Below are 21,027 nucleotides of genomic sequence, written 5' to 3'. Positions count from 1 at the left end.
GAATACGTTACAAAGCAGTAATTTACAGTGCATGGAATTAAATAACTAGTTACTGGTGACACTTATATAAAGTGAGAAATAGGTTTGGAAAAAAAACTATTCCACTATATAAAAAGCCATAAAAACATAAATATTATGTATTAATAGTAGTTTTATCGAGCAAAGTTTGAATAAGCTCTTTCTTTGAAAGGGAAGGAAAGACTGCTATTTTGGGTGTTATTTGAGGGAAAATGTAAGCTCTAATTTCTTACTTTTTAAAAAATTCTACTTTTCACACTTCTACTGAACTCACACTGAACACGGGATATTTTTCTCTGTCTAACTAGTGTTTTCTATGGCGACCCTTTCCTGTATCCAATTGGTGGACACCATATTCAAACTTTGTCTGTGAGGCTTACTGAAGACATCTCTGTTACTCTCTCTGGCAGGTAACCACATGCTGTTACGAGTGTTGCCATCAGTCTACCCCAGACAACCAGATACCATCCACTGTCACCTAGGCGACCTCACGGCGATGATGTCACAGCTGGAGTCCCCAGAGCAACACCATCTGATCAGACTCATTCAGATGGTTGCTGAGCAACATCCCTTTGTGAGTGTTTGTGTAGTTTTGTGTTAGAAATAAATCACAGTGTGGGTAGATCAAACTATTCTTATAACTGCACTTACACTGTCACTTTCCCAGTAATCTAAATACAAATTACGGTATATTTCATCATATTTCTTCAAGGTTTTTGTTGGCACTATCTTCGTCAGCCTTGGATAACTGTTTGAGGAAGCCATGGCCCTAAAACACCTAATTAAAACACCTATTATTTAAAATTATAATGAGGTAGCTACAATACCTCAGACTGTGGGGTTATCTGAAAATAATGGACTGTCCAACTAAATCAAGTCTCTGTGGCATATTTAACTTGGCATTGTCTTACAGTGAAGTATGTGTGCGGCTTTTTTGCTACGTCTCTGCCAGTGAGTCTTAATCAGACATTCAACTTTGCTATAACCTGTAATGAGCTCATGTTGAAATAGTTGGAAGTGAGGAAACGGAGCCATGCATGTGCATATTTCTGATTAGGAATTCCCTTAATCATGCATATTTTGGAGCAGAACTGCTGGTGTTCAACATGAGGGGAAAGTACCACATACCAGCAACCAGAGCACAGGGGGTAAAACACAGATAGTCTCACTCACATGTGAAGCACTGGAGACCGAAAACAAGCCATCTGGAGTTATTCTAATCTCCACCCCCCACACAGATGCACAAAATATTTCTGTTGTGATTGTAGCGTCATTCATCACGGTTGTTACCAAATCCTCTGCATCCTAATATTCATTGCCTGGAAGTGATGTTGTACTGAAAATATTGTATGGAACTTTGAAATTATTCAGAACAAATGACTCAAAACGTAGCAGCAGGGGGGCCGGCAATGGTGGCCATTGTTAGTCTGATCCAGTCCAGTCTAGTGCAGTCCAGTGTGACCAGTCCAGATAATGAGGAGGAAGACAGACAGACAGTCCTACAGTCAAGCTTTTGTTTATTAGTAGTCAGCAGTCAGTTCATCTCGCTCCAAGGTCACTCCTCTCACCTCCAGCCTTCATTAAAGGCACATCAAGTCTCTGTTTGGTACTGTTTGTTAGTGAGTGGTGTCAGGATTCCCGCTATAATCAAAAATAATGAATAACCTCTCTGTCTTTGTTTCTTCTTACCTTTACAGATGTTGAGCCCTCAGGTTCCTGCACTAGTCAGTTACCTAGGAGACCAGTCCCTAACTGAGGCCCTACTGGGTGCGCTCGTGGACGTGTCGCAGGCCAGCCCTTCCTCATTGGTCAGCTTTCTGCCAGCGCTGAGGATTGTGGGACAACAATGTCCTGCTCTCCTGGGTCACGTGGCCAAAATCCATGGTGCCGTGGGTATCATCAGCGAGGTACAGACGCACACATTCAAAACACACACAAAAGAACGTGTTTATGTACGTCTGCTTCAGTGATTTGAAGTTAAATCAGAAAGTGGAAGCAAATTTTAAAATGTGGCATCGTTACATACAAACTCTGTGGAAAGATGTGAAAAAATGTGGGTTCGTTCTAGAAAATTGACACATTCACTCAGGTTGTTATTCCATATAAAAACAGGGTGTAGAAACTACAATTCACCAGGTAACCAGCAGACACTCTGGGAAATTTCTGATACCAGCCATAAAATACCACCACTACCCATTAAATGGTGAAATTTTCTTTTTACACCTAGACTTACATTGTAGATTAAATCAATCTTCACGTCTAACTCTCTGCAATAAAGCCAAAAAAAGTGTTGTTTACCAAAAATTCTAACTACACCTTCGAAGACAAAATGTACAATTATTCCCAAACTCCAGTAAGAGACAAGAGGGAAAAAGTCTGAAGGAAAACATACGTCACATTCCCATGAAATCAGTCTCAAAATCACCCAAAAACACATAATAACATGCAGGTGGTGCATGCTGATAGCTTTCTGAAGCAAATGTCTGTATTGTTGGTGCATTGGTTGTTTGTAGTAAACAAAGACAGACTGCAAAAACACTCAAATCCATGTAAAATGCCATGGGAATAACATTATTAATGCACCTGAAGTCTGCTTGGCACTGGGTATTGTCACACACACACACACACACACACACACACACACACACTGAAACATGCAGGAGTTATTATTTTAATTAGTAGGGAGGAATCGGCTGCACTCTCACATGACTTTTTCTCTGTTGTCCTGCCAAGTATAAAACACACACTCACACCACACCAGACAGGCCAGGCAAATCCGGAGGTTTTGACTGCTGTCTAACACGTCAGTGTTCCTCTGGAGTGTACGTCCTAAACAAATACATGCCGACTCCTCTCTGTCTCTCTACAGCTGCATAGAGATGAGGAAACAAACTGCTGCTGTCCTGGTGGGGAGAGAAACTAATCTCTCTTGAAGGAACAGTTAAGGAGCAGCTCTGTGAGGAACCTAATGGTGCCGGCATGACAGAATTTAAGGGAACATTAACCTCGAGAAATGTTTTTATGTACATTTGTGACAGAACTTCCTGCCTGATATTGTGTTTAAATATGTGCTTGCACCAATGAGTTCAGCAGGAATTCATTTCTCAAATACTGCTATACTAAAATACTATGCTACTAAAACTATACTGCTACTACTAATATACATTTTTGGAAGACTTAAAACATCACAATTAGTTTTAGACTAAGCTTAATTTGTCCCATGAGCCTCATTTTGACCAGCCAGAGGTTAAACACTCTGCCCTGCAGACTTGGCTGCTCATTTGCCCCTAATAGCACTGATCATGTAAAAAGTGGTGTTTCAGCCATTAGCTGACTGTAATTGGAAAAACACTTGAGCCAAGTGTGAACCTGTCGTGACTGTCGTGTTGTGATTGGTTTGTCGGGTTCTGCTTTGAAGCCCCAAGTTTGGCATTATGGCCGTCGCCATGGTGGTGACGTACTGCGAGTTGACCGTGTTCTTAAGTTGAACCTCTCTGTAGCAGGAAACAATGGTGGTTTACCTGGTCACACAAATATGTTTCTGAAAACATTTTAGGAAAAAAAATAGTCAATGCAGTAACTGAATTTTGATTTATACTTGATCAGCACTGCCTAGTTTTGTGTGGTATGCTGGACAGACCCACTGAGAATGGCTTGTCAATCACAAGGTAGTGACACCCTAAAGCATACCCTGTTTTATTGGCCATTTTACTCTAAATGGGATCATAATTTACAAAATGATCATCAAGCTCCATGGAAGAAGACTTAAAACTAGCGATTGAGACCATAAACTTATTAGGAAACTGTTTACTGAGCTAATAAATAAATACAAATTTTCAACTGAGCTTAATATAAGCAAAGGTCTTTTTGCTACCAGTGGAGCTGTACCTACCTGGCCACAAAAAAGAATGCAGGTTTAAGTTACTACCGCATTGGCCTCACTTCTCAGCAGACCTGGGAGCTTTGTGTACTTCTTATTTCCTGTCAGTGATCACAGATAAATTAGCCCAGCAACTGGAGCAAATTGCAAGGTGGCATCGCTGCAGACTGATGGGCTGCAGAAGGAGGGAGTGATGTATCACAAACATACACAGGCGCACCGTCTTGTCTGACTCTCTTGAGCCTACCTTCATTTGCTCATCCGAGTGTTTAAATGAGCACTTGTAATTCCTCTGTTTATATTATCTTTCCTTCCCATCTGAAAGTGGTTCTGAGTAAATCCTTCTGTTGGCTAGGCTTTAAAAGCTGACTGTGTTGCTATGTAACGCAGTAGATGCAAAGGACACAAAACTTGAAGTCAAGGAAATTCAAAGGACGACATAAGACATACTGTACACCAGATAATGTATGGTCATATTCAGTATACCACAGCATCGACACACCCATTAGCTAAGCACGTTTGACATTAGCCCCATATGTGACCTTGACCCTCTGTACACTCGCTGACTCTGTGGCTTCTTAGCGCAAACCTTATGGAGGAAATACAAACGTTTTGGTTTTTTTACGTGTTTTCTGTAAGCTGTTTGCATCTTTCAAGGTATTTTCATGATTGCACCGATATTAACTATCTGTCTGGGAATAGAACACCTTTTCCCAAGGCACAACCAACATTTAAATCCAAAAACTGTGCCAGATATTCAGAAACTTTAACATTCTTCAAACATTAACCCCACTGTCTCCTTCGCTCGTAAGCCTGTGTGAGCGAGTCACTGAGTGTGAGGAGTGCCAAGGTCACGTATGGGGCTAGCTTGAGTATAAAGAGCATGAGATAATTGTATTAACTTGTGTTGTGCAGACATAGGAAGTAGTACATGATTGTCTATGCAACGCTATGATAGGGTAGGATGAAGTCACCCATTAGTCAGTCTGTTGTGTGTGTGTGTGTGTGTGTGTGCAGACTGATGGAGGTGACAGCAGGACTCTCTCTTTTCCCCAGGGTCCATTTAAGGCAGTTTAACAACAATTTGGGGAAATTAACGAAAGGGGGAAATATGCCACAACTGTCTTTAGATGATGCGTGCCTCCATTTACACACACACACACACACACACCCACACAGACACACGCACACACAGATAGACACACACACACACACACACACACACACACACACACACACACAGATTATGGAGCTGGAAACTATAATAAAGTTTTCTATTACTCCAGGGCAACCTTTCCTCCAAAAGCTCCCTTACTACTCAATCTTTTTGTGGAAGAACCTGCCAACCCAGCTTCAGCACAGACACAAATGCACACACACATACACACACTCGCACACACACAGTTGGTCAGACCTCGGTGTCCTGTCTTTCTTCACATTGGAACCATTTGGAAAATAACCCATGTTTTTCTGGGAAATGCCTCCACAGAGGCCTCCTGGTGATGGCAGTGGAGAGTACCTCCTGTGGGTTTGTGTTTGTGCCCTACACACACACACACACACACACACACACACACACACACACACACACACTGGGATGCATTTGTACTTGATTGTAACAGGATTGCACAACTCTCTCTGGCTCCCTTTACCTCCTGAAGGGAGTTAGTCTATATTGAGTTTCTTGACTTCTTGCTTGTTAGATCAGCATATATCACCATGTTCATCAAAGTACGCTGAGAGAAAGAAACTCCTGAACACCCCAGTGCTGTCCAACCCAGCAGTTTTAAGAAACTAAGATGTTATTTATTTGGTGTTATTGCTGTTTCAGAAACATGTTTATTGACTATGGTTATTTTTTTTAAGGCTGTAGTTTGTAGTGGTCTTGTATTGCTTCACATTATATCATTAGTCTCTTTTCTTTTTATTTTAATCTCTGTATTAATTAGGTGGACAAAACATCAGAAAAACCTTTCAAAATTATGCAGTCTGACTCAACAACATACATGAATCACATAGCCTCAAAATGTGAGTCAGCACTCGATTTAAGTATTATCCTCAACAAAATCTAAACTGTTTAACTAGGACTGCATCATACATGTGTTGCTGTTTTCTGATCATCAGTTTATATTCTAGTTTCCATAAAGCAAACATTTGTTATCCAGTATTTTGTGAAATATATGGATAGTTTTTCCTCAGGCCTATAAAACTTATTCAAAATGACAATTTGGGAAGGTAAAAATAACTCTTTGCTCATAGCTGGAAAATATAAAACCCAAAAGGACCCAAGTTAACTTTGCTTTGTTTTAAAGCATCACAAGCCTTAGAGACAGAACTTGACATGCTGTTGATGTGGAAGATTTAAAAGTGTAAAGACATAACTCCAGGAAAATTTTCAACATGAAATTAGAGTATAGACTGTAAATGTAACTGTAAAAGATTTTAGTCTCTGCAAACCAGTAACAAATGTACAGGATGACATACAGTATGCTATTAATCATAATCTAGTTTAATTGACTCAGATAACTGACATACTTGGAAAGGTTTGTTCTTCTTTTGCTTATTATCAATATTTAAAGTGTTTTTGTATGGCAGGAATATCACTTTTGAAGCGCTTGACTGACTCTGCTGAGTGTCTTCACAGTTCGTCCGTACAGACAGAAATTGAAATCATCTCTCCCTCGATATACTGTATATACTCACTCTCACAAATAATGAATGCGCTCTGGGAAAGAAAGCACACATTCATGCACACAGCAGTATCTCCATGGGGCTTGTTAGGGAGTGAGGTTAGCGGTTGTGTGCCAGACTCCAAAGGAAGCAGAGAGATCAGTGTGCTGATGGACAATCAGAGGAAACTGACCGAGCAAAGAAAGACAGAACAGGTTAGTGAGCGGAGAAAGGATCTGGCTTGTTGCTGGACTGCTGCAGTGTTTTCTTTTCTTTTTTCTGTAAAGTCTGAATCATTCAATATTTAAATGACGTTTTTTAACAAATATCTCTTGCACACAAACACATGTGCTACTGCCAGAGGAGATTGGCTTCTAGTGTTTTTGGATTATTATACTGGAGTGATGGGCCAAGTTGTGTCTTTTTCAGGATGTGTTTATGTGTGTGTCGGTTTGTGCCTTTGTGCACAGGCAGAAAAGATCTGATTTCTTTTTCCAGATCTGTATCTGTCCTGAATATCTGTTACTCTGCCATAATTATTTGGAGAACATGAAAAATTATAATCAAATACAACAGTTCATAGTTTTCTTTCCTTTAACTTTTTTTTTAGAACTTCCTGTTATTGTCCTCTTTTTGCAGGTTTTACATAAAAACTTGAACCAGTGATGTGACATGAGAACAAGGCCAAGTGCTTTTTCCAGACAATTAAACAATGTCAACATTTGTCACATTTGACCATTAAGGAGGGCTGGAAGGCTTTTAATAAAGTAAAATGTCTCACTTGCAAACTGTAAATGTTGCAAGTTCTTCTTATGCTGTAATGTTTGGAAGTATTGTAACGAGACCTGAAAAACTAAAATCATCTTGACAATAAAAGCCTAAGGTGTGTTGCAGAAGTAGCATACATCCTAGTAAAGTCTTTGTACCTGCAGCCTGCACTCCAGGCACGCTTCTGTTTCTCAACCTCAAAACACTCTTAAATACCTTTTTGGCATGTCGTAACAGTATAAAGTCAACTTCTAGCTTTTCTGGTAGTTTTAGCATCCACGTATAAATTTAGCATCCCACAGAGAGTGCTTGTGAAACATGCCCGAACTGTGCAGTAACTACATTCTTCTCTCCTTGTTACAAAGTGTGCTCGAGCTCTGTAAGCACCGGTTGGCTCTGTCGGTCTTTCTGTCCCTCCATCAATCCATTAGTTAATCTCTCAGTGGGAGGTCTTTTTTTTTTTTTCAGTTTGAGCGTTGTGATGTTTTACAAGCATAAACCCTGGTTTTGTTTTTGTGCACAGATGGGGGGTTTTGTTAGCTTTGTTTTTCTGCCTTAAAACACAGCATGAGAGCTGTTACTAAATAATGTCACCTTAGTTCATCTGTCATCAGTGAGTTCTGTGTTTACTGGTTTACTTCACTTTAAAATGTGTGTTTTTATTAAATAACGGTATGGGATCCAAAGAGGGTAAAGATAAAACCTCACAGTTTAATTTGTGATTAAATTAAAGTATTGTATTGGTTATGGTTTTACATATCACAGGAAACAGTAGATATAAAAGGGAGGCATTAACTTTCCTTAGAGAATACAACAAATATGCATAACAGAGTGTTTAAACCTCGTAAAGTAACATAAAGTATTATTCTTTGTCAAAGGTGAGCAGGTTGTATATGTTTTGGATATAGTTTACACAAAAAGCAGGCTGAGAATGATGAAATATGTATGTATGTGTGGTATTTCAAAGGCCAAACAACAGCAAAACCATTTGGGAGAAGAAGAAGTTTATATTTTAAGCCAACTGCATATGTTTGTATTTAATGTTGTTTGTAGAGATTTAGAAAGAAAAGAAGTTTCACCAAAACCCCCCAAACTGCTTGGAAGTGTAACACTAATGTGTTTCGTATTAGATAAAATACACTCTTAATTTCCCAAAACACATGTGGTGAAACAAAACTTTCAAACTGTCCTCTCTGGTCTCATTTTCAGTGATTTTCAGTCTGTTCAAAAATAACCCACAACATTAAACTGGATGTTTTTGTACCGTAAAACAACTTCTCTTCTCATATTTCTTTCTTTCTTTTCATCGTTCTTTGTGTAGTTTCATGCCATCATGGCTCACAACACCAGACGTTATCATTTTTAACTCCTTGTCTCCTCTGTTGTCTCCTTTCTCCAGACTCATGCTCACAGCTCGTTGGTCTACCTGGTGTCCCTTCTGGGCAGCATGGAGCACAGCTTTCACCACACACTGCTGCTGGAGATCAGAGCTCTGACCGACCGTTACCCGTCTTTGCTGGGAGGCTGCGGGAAAGACATCTACAGGATGAGCAACTCGTTCACTGCTATAGCCAGACTGCTGGGGAGGAGGCTGGAGGAGAGCGCGACCATGCACTGCAGGTGAGGAGAGACACACTTACAGGGAATGAGAGTGTTGTGTTTTACTCTTGTTTATGTACACACCTATCCAGAATATACATAAATCCAACCACATGTACACTGAGTCCTTGCTGCACTCTCTCCTTTTCCTGTCTGTCTTCAGCTCTCCGGTCAAATAAAGGCAAAAATAATGAGACTCGCTTGATAAAGTGAATCTTTGCATTCATAATCAGAAATGTTTGGTGCTGATCTGACAGCAGATATTCACTTGGTTTGGGATCAGAAGGAAAAAGTCAATTAAAGTCATAAAACCTGCATGTAGTTCCTGCACTATTTCCTCCCATCATTTAAATGCACTTATTTCTTGACTCGTGGTCCTGCATGAACTTCTGTATAGTTTTGCCTCTGGTCTTGTCACAGGTTTGAAGTTGGAAAAAGGTCATGTACTTCCCTTCGTCAGCCACGATAACTGTCGTCCTGAGGTGGTTTGCTTGTGTTTTAAGGCCATTGTCAATCAAATCTGATCAATCCAAACACAGTTCCGTAGAAGCAAATTCCTGATTGTTGAACTACTAATATACGTAAGGATTTTTTCCACCCAAACTCAACATTGATTGTTACTTATTTGTTTTTAATGTAATGTAAATAACAAATGACAAAGGACAAAGTACTCAAGTAGTAAACAACTGGATTCAGGAGCAGAATAGACAATGAAATCAGTATTAAAATAATAAAAATAAAATGATTTCAATACTGAAATGCTAAAAAAGTGGCTTATTTATCTGTGAGTAGTTAAAACTTGCACAAAGCCAAGAGAATACACACATGGAGCCAACATATTTAACAGATTTATTAAACTCAAACCTTAAAAAGCTACATTTGTAAGTCTATATTATTTATAGACCATCAAAATGTTTTACTCACAAAACTGTGATTGTTTATATTAAATTATGTCCACCAGTGACTTTGTTATAATTGCTATATTTAAAATAAAGTAGAAGTCACGTAAAGTGCTTCAAAACGCAGTATGTGTGTGTGCATGTGTTTGCGTGTTAGTGAGCATAAGTTGACTGGGATTCATCTGGCTGCAGTATGGGAATGACACGCACAGCTCTTTCCAAAAAGGGAACATTGTGTGCAGAATTAGAGGCTTCCAAATGCTTTGCTTGGGGTCCTCTGAAAGAAAGATAGGAAAACGAGGGACTGAGAGAGGCAGGGTGGTTTATTAGTGAAAGAAGAGGGGGTGAGGGCAAAAGAAAAACAACAACAGGGCAGATTGAAGTCCTCTTTAGGAAAACAAGTGGACTGTTTAATGAAGTTATAGAGGCCACTCGCGCAAAAAGAAACATGGACAGAAAGAAAGGGAGCGAGATGAAGGGAGGGAGGGAAGAATTAGTTTGAATTAGAGAGCAAAAGAGAGGAGACAGGCACCATAATGAGGGACAAAGAAAAACAGAGCCAAAGAGAGAGGGAGAAAATGAGATGTTGCCAGCAAAAGACGGAGAGAGGGGGACACATGGAGTGAGAGACACTGAAATAGAGCCAGTCATCGTGAGAAAGCGAGAATTACAGGAAAGCTAGCCAGAAGGGGAGGGAGGGAGGGAGGAAGGTGGGAAGGGACGGGGAGAGTGAGGCGACTGAAATCCATCCAAATGTGTCCAGCTTCATCTCACGTGCCCACCACCTGCAATCCAACCCTTTGCCCTGTGTGTGTGTGTGTGTGTGTGTGTGTGTGTGTGTGTGTGTGTGTTCTACAGGATGGACGAGGCGTGCCCGCCGTCTCCCTGTGTATCTCTTCCAGGAGCAGGAGGAGGAGTTGGGTCAGAGCAGCGGCTGCAGGTCAAGATCCAGGCCTTTGAGGAGAAAATGGGGGAGGAGGGGGAAGAGGAGGAGGTGGAGGAAGAGTCTCCTGCCCTTCAGCGACGCTACAGCCTGAGCCAAGCCGTCAGGGAGGAGAGGCGAGAGATGAGATTCAACAGGTCTGTTAAATAAATAAAAAATGAAACCTAACCCTGGACTATTTCCTGCACGGTGTTAAAAACAGGAAGCAGATAGAATTTTAATTGTTAAAGGTCCAGTGTGTAACAATTAGGAGGATCTATTGGCAGAAACTAAATATAATATTCAAAGGTTTGTTTTCATTAGTCTGTCTGTCCATTGAGTCCGCCATGTTTTCCGTTGGCTGTAGTGTCTACTACACACTTTATTAATTCCCAGGTTGTCAAATACAGACACGAGTAGTGTTCAGTTATTTGCAATCAGCAACTTCACCACTAGATGCCGCTAAATCCAGCACACTGGTCCCTTTAAGATGTATTATTTTGCAGCACTCTTACTGTTATTCATGGTCTGTCGTAGGTCAAAGAGCCTGGCCCTCCACGCTGTGCGCTCACGCTCCGTCAACTCAGATGGTGGGGAAGACGCTGAGGGGTTGGAGCCAAGCCCAGACAACATCTTCTCCAACACATTAGTGAATTTGCACTCCGAGAACCAGGAAGCACCGCCTACTGAGGGGAAGCTGGCGGGTGATGGCTCCATGTCTGCCCTGGACAGAGGGGTCGCAGAGGCTGAGAAAGGTCAAAGCAGGGAGAAGGATGGAGAGAAGGAGGAGCAGGGGGAAGCCGACAGGCTCCTTATACATTTAAGAAACAATATGGAGACGATCAGAGAGTTCTGTAAAGACATGGTGCAGCAGATCCCCACACCAGAGCAGTGTGTGATAGAAGGTAATGTGAACATGATGACTGGCTTTGGAAGTGCGTGTTTCCTTTAAGATTCGCTCTAGAAATAATTGTATAACAGCGTTGTGGGTAATAAAAAGGTACACAGGGAATCAGAGGGAGGGTTTGTGTAACCTGCTGAACCTGAATGAGATTACAGTCAGACGTTTTGGCTGGTGCTGATTAATGATGGTGTGAATACTCCTCCTCTTCCTCTCTCTCCTTCCCACCTTTACTCTTTGCCTCAAATACACATACATACAGATGCAGCTTTGCACATCAGTCATTAGTGGGTTGATTAGTGTCTCTTGAGCCCTAATCGGACAGAGATTTATTTCTCTTGGTTTTAATATTGTGCAGATCAGTGATTTTAATCCGAGGCAGAGTACATATGTGTGTACATATTTATTTATTTAATGGACTATTAGCCAAAAAAGGTCCTTGGATGGGGTCTTCAGTTGAATGTGCTCTTGTAATGATTTCCAGCAGCAGGGTGGTGTATGTTCGATTGACCATGGTCATGGTTCATGTCACCCAGTCACCCAGTGCAACTGTATGGCTCGCTGATGTGTTTTTTAATAACATCTCTTTTAGTATAATCAATTTATTGTATTTGGTCTTTTCATGGGATTTTCTTTGACAAAAAAGAAAGCGTATTTACAGTCCTGTCCTTCCATCCAGCTGCAGAGTCCAGTGAACTCTGGAGTGACAGAATGTTGCCAAACTCTATGGGGCAAATGTCATGGAGCTAATTTGTTAATAGAGAAATTAATTACGGTATAGAGGCAGTGGATTGTTTTGAGGTGGGCAGGGTCATTATATTCAGTTACATCCATACAACACAGTCAGCTTAAAGTAGAAACAGATGAATGTTATGCATGCATTTGTAATATGCTCGAAGCACATGTATATATGTAGGTGCAGTTCCTGTGTGTGTGTGTGTGTGCATGTTTTCATACCAGACTTTTAGCAGTGCTCACTGAGGTCAAGCAGTTCATGAAATGAGAAACCTCTTACGTCTCCAAACTAATCTAATCCATTTTCTAAAACTTTGTAATCCATTTTCACATTTCCCCTTTCATTCTCATATTCAGCAGTTTGATATTTTATTTTCATTCATGTCTTATGATTTCTGCTTGTTCCAATTCGATTTGCTTCACTTGATTTAGGATTTCATTGCCATCTTTTAGCTGTGCCTGTCATCACCATGTCTATATTGAATCAGATCTTTCTCTTCTTACTTGATGCAGGCCCCTCCCGAAATGATTAATCTTAACGTTATGTGACACATAATTTCAAGCAACACAAACCTAAAATATGTAGCAATACATTTGAACATTTGTCTTGCATATAGACAGATTTACACAAGAACTCTGAGACCTTACACACCTGTGGTTTACGTGCAGACATCACTTCACACTTGCGTACATAAATAATTGGACAGTTCAATCCTTTCTGTGTTCCTTTGTCTGAGCCATCTGCAGCAGTGAACCCCGCCTATGGGGACACAGCTTCATTCTTTTGAACATATTAAGCACATATAAAGGTCACACACACACATAAACACACACACACGGACACACACACACACACACATGGACACACTACACTAGATTCAAACACGACACAAGAAGTGATGATATTTTGATTGACAGGAGGGGATGTTTTTGCTCTGCCACTGGCCTTAATGTTATTTTAACTAAGACGCAGCCAGGAGTTATACACACACACACACACACACATACACACACACGTACATACACACAGGAAACAATACATAAAATAACAAACTCCTCCTTTGGCCTCTGGTTAATTGATTAAATCTGAAAATAAATGTAAATAAATGATTGTTAAACACACACACACACACACACACACACACACACACACATTCATTCCTCATCTCATAATTGGTGCTTTGCATTCGCTCTCTTAGTATTAAGTGTCTTAATGAGAATCAACCCCAAGGCACTTAGGATATGATGTCACAGGTGGTCTCAGCTGTATGATGTCATCATGCTGCTGGCTGACCCACACATCTGCTGCTCACCGTCCATCTCAGGGGATGAGGATTACACAGAAGAGTGCACAGGCACATGTATACTAGCACTGAGAGGCTCAGGAAGAGCTTCTACCCTGAGGCCATAGGATCCTAAATGAGGACACTGCTGTAGTTTCCCTTTGTCATTAACGCGTGTTGCAGATAGCCAGCATAGCTTCAGAGTTTTTACTATGAGTGCCAGCTTAAGGGAATAGTTTGATTCCTTTGGATTTGGGAAATGCACTGATTTGCATTGTGGCAGAGAGTTAGATGAGGATATACCGCTGTCATATCTGCCAGTAAAATAGAGCTACAGCCAGAAGCCAGTTGGGTTAACTCAAAAACAATGGGAACGGGAGGTAGCTCTCTCTCTGTCCAAAGGTAACTTTTTTCCCCATCCGTGTGTAAAAAAAACAATTTGCTGGAGACTTCATTGTAGATGGAGCTGTCATTTTGTGTCTGTATTTACAGCCAGCTGTCAAAAATCTTACAGATAAACATGTTGCATCAATAAAAATTTTAGAAGCTTGTGAATTTCAGCGTGCATCCAACCTCTCATTTTCCTCTGTATGCTGTTTATTGTCCTGCACCTGCACCCAACAAGGGTTTGGATGTGCACACTATTCACCTTTTTTCTGCTTTGAGTGGTATCAGTCTTCTCATCTAACCTTCTACCACAAAGTGAATGAATTCATTACGATTGCTTTAAAAGACAGAAGAAATCCCAAACCTATTTAACTATCAAACTCAGGCCCAGCTGTGCAGCAGAGAATTCATTTTACATGGGTATCATAGAACTAAAAATACTAAAACGAAGCACTCCAAAAAGTAACCTTCAGTATTTCATTTTGATCTACCAGATGATTGCCATGTGAAGCAAGTTTCTTCTCGTTGGCTGAGAGGTGGGAGTTCGTGGGAGGTGCTGGTGGGAAGAGAAGACGTTTTCTGATGATTATGAGACTGGGTGTCCTTGCATGCTATGAATCACTCTGTAAATATGTTCCCAAGATTACACAAGTCCATATGTGCAAGAGACAGAGAGAGAAACACACAGAGAAAGGGAGCTGACTCTGCTTTTGCTCAGGAATTTTCATTTAAGATGGGCACATGGAACATCTGCTAAATTTGAAGGAATTTGCCATTTTTATACGTTTGTGTGTCTCTGACAGATTCAAACAGAGGATGTGTGGCCAAGCTGTCGTTCTCCTGTCCTCTTAAGGGCCATTACTGTCTGTACGCCAAGTCCTGTTTCAACCTGACCAGCCGGCAGCCTCATCTGTGGATACACATCATGCTGCTACATCTGCAGGTGCATAGAAAACTGGAACACACACATGTAGTGCACATAATGTGTCATTGTATTTAAAAGCATGTATACACATCCAGAAACTTATTTTTTGTTCATTTCTCTCTACAGAATGGCTGACTCCATCTTTAATCTGGTTCTGATATATTTCCATGCTACTTTTTATGCTCACTGGAATAGTTCAACACTGTAGAAAATTTTGACTTCTTCTCGTTTAGCAGTAAAACCAAAAATATAAGCTTAAAATTTAATGTTGATATTAAAACCATCTTATTTGGGAATATATGCAGACAAAACTTGCATTTCTTTTTCTCTGTCTCTGTCCAAACCATATCTCTGTTTTGTGTAAAGGTTTTGTTGTTTTTTCTTCTCTCTCTCTTGATCAGAGCAAGTCCAGCGTCCCACTGTGCTCCAGGGACGAGTGTGTCCAAAGACTTGCTTCTCTTTGGGAGAAGACACAGATGAAAGGAGCTCACAGCTTCCCCATGGCCATGACACAGCACATCACGCCACACAGGAAGGTACTGGACCACAGTGTGTGTGTGTGTGTGTGTGTGTGTGTGCGCATTCTGCTTAATCCTAAAAGCTATCTGTCTCCAGCATCGAGGATGAAGTCATCTGTTGTGAAAAAAAACCCAAACTCTCAGATAGGTCAAAGTTCAACATCCACTTTGTTTAAATTAGGAATTCACTAAACTGACATTTTCGTATACAAGGCCTCTGCTCTCCTCGTCCTCATCAGGTCTGTGTGTGCGTGTGCCTGTGTCAATGTCTGTTTTTGTAACGTGTGGGTGTGGGTGGTGTTCCTTGTGCTGCCCCTTCATAATGTGACGAGCTAAGTGGTCGCTGGGAAACAATTAGACCCACAGAGAAAATACAGCTGTCGTTTGTCTTTCTCTAAACGTGTGTTATAGCTGCAATGAGAAGGACCTGCTATGGTTACCATATGGAGCCTGAACATACTCAGTTATTCGTACACACATACACCCACACATAGGAACTACACTGGGCTGGAAGACTCATGCTGTGTGACACTCAACAGTTCAAACATTGTCGTAAACTTCTGCTTTTACTGTCTTCGTTTTATCAGTCTCCATTAAAATCTCTGATTTACCTGCTCAGTCACCAGTAAAATATGCTTCCTGCTGTTCTCAATTGTACCTTAAAGGAATAGCTTTACATTTGAAATTATTTGCTTGCTTCAGTTAGAGTCTTGTCTACTTCTTTATGTTTAGAAGGGGCCAGAGAATTTGGCTTAAATGCACTTTCACATCCAAGCAGCCACATACAAAAAAATACCTTTTTAACATCATATGCCAACAAGTTCCTCTTTACTAAGATGTAACGTCAGTTCTCCTTCATCGAGCTTTGTAACTAATGTAATGACATTTTTTTCGTCCATGTGAAGTTTAAAAAAATAGCAGAAAATGACTAGGTCTACCACTAGAAAAACTATAACAATAAATTATTGTTACTGTTAGCCAACCACAAAAGTCAGTGTCAGCACTTTTTCAAAGTAAAGGCGTACCACTGGCTTCATATTAAAATGTATTTATTGTGAAACACATGCAGGAAGTGGTGAATGTTTGGCAGCAGTTTTACACACTGCTGCAAATTATGCGAGCAAAATGTAAGAACTGTATTTAATGTGCATGAGTGACGTTTGGTGGATACCCAGTCGACTTTATAGGTTCAGTTTTGACACAGATAGCGATCCAGTGGACCTGCCAAGTACTCTGGGTAGACTCACAGGTTGATAGCCCTTTTATGTCTCTTTTTTCTTTAAAATGGGTTCTCAGTCTCATTTTCCAGGAAGCACCAAGAAAAAGCAAACAGAAAAGAAGATGAGATTTAACAGGATAGAGGGAAGAAGAAGGTCATGACTTTTCCCTCCATCCATATGCTCTGCATTTCCTTTTTTCTTTGTTTCAATCCATGTTAGTCCTACATCTTTACTCCTGTCGCTGTCAGCCAATCAGAAACACATGTAGTGGAAGATGATGAGAGAAGAGATGCGGAAGGGAGGTAAGCTATGACATATATGAGACAGAAAAGGTTATCGGTTATTTTTGTACCAACAGGGAGATTTAAAGGGAGCCTATATAGCTTTATGAGGCTTCAGATATTTAAGAGGGACTTATGTATGGCCTCTGACAACTCAGGTTAGTAGTTTTATGGCACCGAGATAATAGAAAGCTGGTGTGAGCAAAGATGAGAGGGATGGAGGGAGTTAAGAGCTTCAAGAATGAGCTGGGGGAAGGAGGAAAAGGTTGAGAAAGATGCAGTAACAGTAAAAAGGTAATGTGTTTAAAGCATGGAAATAGTAAAAAAAGAACTGAAGAGTCTCTCAGTCCGTCACGTAATTGGAGAGCCGCAGTATCTTTGTGTTTATCATTTAAATGTAAAAAAAAGTTTGAGGGAGGTGTAGTGGACATCTGAAAAAACATCATGAATGAAAGAAAAGGGGAGAGAGTAGTATCAAACCGAAGCAGAAGAAGTAGAGAAAAAACACTGTGATATATGGAGAGACCGAACATAAAGAAGAAGATGTGAACATGCAGAATGAAACAAGAGAGGAGGATGGTGGCTGGGAATGAAGAGGAGGATTGGGGGAAGAAGGTGAGAGGAATTGATTGTGAAGAAGTAGAATAAAAAGTTTCACAGAGGATGTGGCAGGAGAAAAAAGGAAGAGAAGGAAGACATGGCATGAGATATGATGGGAGACTGAGCACAGTGGAAGCCTGAGAAGCCTGAGATACCTGTCAAGTATTGTTTTAGCGTTTGTCTTACTTCTGGCCAGAGTGAGAGAGTTTGTTGATACAACTTTGGTGGAGGAAGAGGATGAGGGTAGAAAGGCTGAACACCAAGAGATAGAATAAAGCTAAAGACAGAGCTGAGATTAGATAAAGACATTTGGGGAAGGAAAAGACAAGAATGGGGCAGCATGGGAAGGAGAAAGAAAGAGTTGAAGGAACAAAAGGATCTGGTTTACATATGAGATTTGTTGTCCCTGTCTGTGCCTGTTTGGAATTGCATATAGTGTCAGGAACCTTGTTCTCATACATTTATATATTTAGACAGAAGATTTCTGTCAAGACTGTCAACCTGAGCCTTGTTTATTGCCCTCTTCCATCTCTCCTTCACTCCCCTTTCCAACACTCCCCCTTCTCATCAACTCACCTTTCTTCTGATTTACACTCCCCTCTCTACTCCTCTTCCTGTCTTCACCTCCTACTGTCCTCTCTCTCTCCCCGTCTCTAGTTGAGTTTATTCAGGAAACCTCCAAAATGCCTCTCTGTCCTTCCCTCTCCTCTCTTATTACTTCAGGGTGCAGGGCGGGAGGCAACCTGTTGCAGCAGATACCTGGATTTTTGTCTACTTTCTTTAAGTAAGCTTGTTTGCACCACTGCACTGTTTCAGTTGGTGTTGTTTGTACAGTGTCTATTTTATTGTTTTATTTGATACACTTTTAATGATTTATTTACTTTAAGTTTCTCTTTTTATCTGTACTTATTTCTGTCCTTGTGCTGTTGTGTGCTGTCTGTCCTTGTGCTGTTGTTGCTGTTGTCCTGCATCCCCCCTCTGGGGAATGAATAAAGGATTATCCTATACCTTATGTTATCTTTCATCTTCTCTCCTCTCTCTTTTTATGTCTGGTTCTACATCACACTGTACAAGTAGCACACTGGACCAGGACTGACTTCCAAACGATTTGTGATGTCACAAATCATGCTCCTAGGCCCCACCCCTTAAAATTGGATTTTCAGTGAGCACAGAGAAACTTTTCACTTTCAGCAGATGAATGTGAAAACATCCTTCTAGTGTCAAACTCCCATATATCATTCTGCACAGTGAAGCTCAAACATCCAACTGTAGGAACAAGAAGAAAAACACATTTTTGAGTGGAAGCGACTCTAAACTTAAATTAACTGTGTACCATATCCAAAGGGATTTAATGAAGGATGAATGATGAAGGATTTTTTCAAATGTGACCAGCAAGAAAAGAGACTCACTTTTTCAAAGAATTGAATAACCCAGAATGTGTTTATATGTGTAGTGAGTTAACACTATAAGTACAGAGCACTCCACTGATTTAGCATTGCACTCCTAACATTGTTGGCCACACAGTGGACAATTGTATCAAAATCAATGCAGCAGAACTAGACATATCTTTTTTTAACCCACGCCTTCCTTTCCACCCCTAGATTACCCACAATGCAAAGCAACCACTAACAATTTGGTCAGATATTCAGGTGTGTTATGTAGCCTCGAGACGCTAGCCTCAAGCAGAGATGAGGATCAGGCTACAGAGGTCTGATACTCTCACTTCTTTCTAACTCTATACCACCAAATTTCTTTCATTTTCAAACTTGTAGTCTTCAGACCCAGCTGATGCTGACTCAAGTGACATCATTTGAGGCTGTTTATCAGACTTCAGAGCTCCATCCGGAGCCAAAAAAGGCTTTACACAACGTTTTTCATGCTCCCCCAGACCTGTAAGCAGACTGTAATGTGTACAATCAGTGGAGTTCCTCTGTAACAAAACTTAAAATATAAGTGAGACTACAGGGAATTATCTCTGACTGTTTTGTTTCTCTTCTTTCAATGAACCAGCACATTAAAGCTGAAGATGGAAACTGGAACGGCAGATTCAATACAGCTCTCTTCATCAACTGCATGCAGTCGTCATCGGTCATGTGCAGTTACAATCTTGCATCTTGATCAAATTATAATGATGGTCTACAAACAGTGATAGAGGGAGGGAGGTGAGGTGCATAAGGAGAGAGAGGGGGCCATATTGAAAGGGTAAAGGGGGTTATATGAGGAGAGAGAGATTAGATTCAGATCCACATAATCCAGCCATTGTTTCTTCATCTCTTTACTGAATCCACCTCTCTGGTCCTGATGAATCAAATATGGGACTGAGTTTGTCCGCCTGTTTCCCGGCTGCAAATTTGTCACTATAAACATCTTCCTAAAGGCTCATTTAAACCATATACAAATCATGGCCTGTGAGTTGGTGTTACGGTGTGGTGAGCCTCGCACACACGCTGTAGTTTGAGGTTTTCTGGTAATCGACCCAGGAAGTACATATGTGATATCTTACTCATTTCACTTTAATTAATGATTCATTACTCACTGTTTTATGCAGCAGTTTTGGGCTCATTCTTCACTGATTTGTTTCTTCTGAAGCATTGCTCCTCAACTGCTGAGTCACAGTCTGTCTTTCATTGTCTTTCCGCTTCTGTCTTTCCTTTGCTTGTTGCTTGAATAGATGATTCAGATCAGCTTTGCTTTGTAATCAGTAAACAATTTTGAAGCTATTTTAATGACCTTGGCATTTGTTTAGGCATGAATCTGATTGTCTAATCCAGAAAAAGATCTTTTTTTATTTTCTCTGAAAACCAAAACTTGTTGGAATCAAGATGATGGTAAAGTCCAAAATTATTCAATGATGCTTGTCAGGAGCTTTTCCCGTTTGTCAGCCTCAAGTGACAACATTGGGAGTTTTCCAGGGATAACTGACTTTAATAACTTTTATCTGTGTAGCATTATTTCCTTGAATGAGTGTCCTGGATTAAACTTTTTGTCTCTAAAATGATCATGATTCAGTGAAGGGAGTATTCAGATCCTTTACTTAAAGCGGCTATAATTGATATATTTTAATATTTTTAATCAAACTTCATTGTGAAAACAATGGGACAATCTAAGAGGCTTTCACTCATAGTGATGAACCTATAGGGAAGGATCCCCTGAATCTGCAGCTCCGTAGGCTTTACAGAGCTTTATAGTGAGTTTCAGCTCATTGTTTAGCTGTCCACTTTACTGCTTTGATTCACTCTCACCGCTCTCATAGCTTTATCTTTAACCAAACAGCAGACAAACAGTCAGCAACTAGCTGGTGAACATAGTGGAGCATTTAGCAGCTAAAGAGGCAAATATTTCCCTCTGAAGTTGGTGGAGACCAAAATCAGAGCTAAAAGGAGAGTGAATATTGGACTGATGTTTCGCCAGAAATGTCCAA

General features: G+C 40.6%; 1 protein-coding gene across 3 annotated transcripts in view; it reads left to right on the top strand.

Annotated features, from left to right (window-relative positions):
* veph1 (ventricular zone expressed PH domain-containing 1) overlaps positions 1-21,027 on the top strand; it is a 78,385-nt gene that overhangs the window by 36,360 nt on the left and 20,998 nt on the right. For all 3 annotated transcript variants that reach the window (XM_051396856.1, XM_051396857.1, XM_051396858.1), the window contains 7 exons: positions 429-592; positions 1,716-1,925; positions 8,736-8,956; positions 10,693-10,914; positions 11,294-11,661; positions 14,866-15,005; positions 15,389-15,523. In XM_051396856.1, the coding sequence (XP_051252816.1) occupies positions 429-592; positions 1,716-1,925; positions 8,736-8,956; positions 10,693-10,914; positions 11,294-11,661; positions 14,866-15,005; positions 15,389-15,523 (1,460 nt within the window). The remainder of the gene's footprint in view (positions 1-428; positions 593-1,715; positions 1,926-8,735; positions 8,957-10,692; positions 10,915-11,293; positions 11,662-14,865; positions 15,006-15,388; positions 15,524-21,027) is intronic.

This window comes from Dicentrarchus labrax, unplaced genomic scaffold (assembly GCF_905237075.1).
Source record: "Dicentrarchus labrax unplaced genomic scaffold, dlabrax2021, whole genome shotgun sequence".
In the NCBI taxonomy this organism is placed as follows: domain Eukaryota; kingdom Metazoa; phylum Chordata; class Actinopteri; family Moronidae; genus Dicentrarchus; species Dicentrarchus labrax.
Note: the sequence above shows the minus strand (reverse complement) of the source record. Positions and strands in the feature narration are given on the sequence as shown.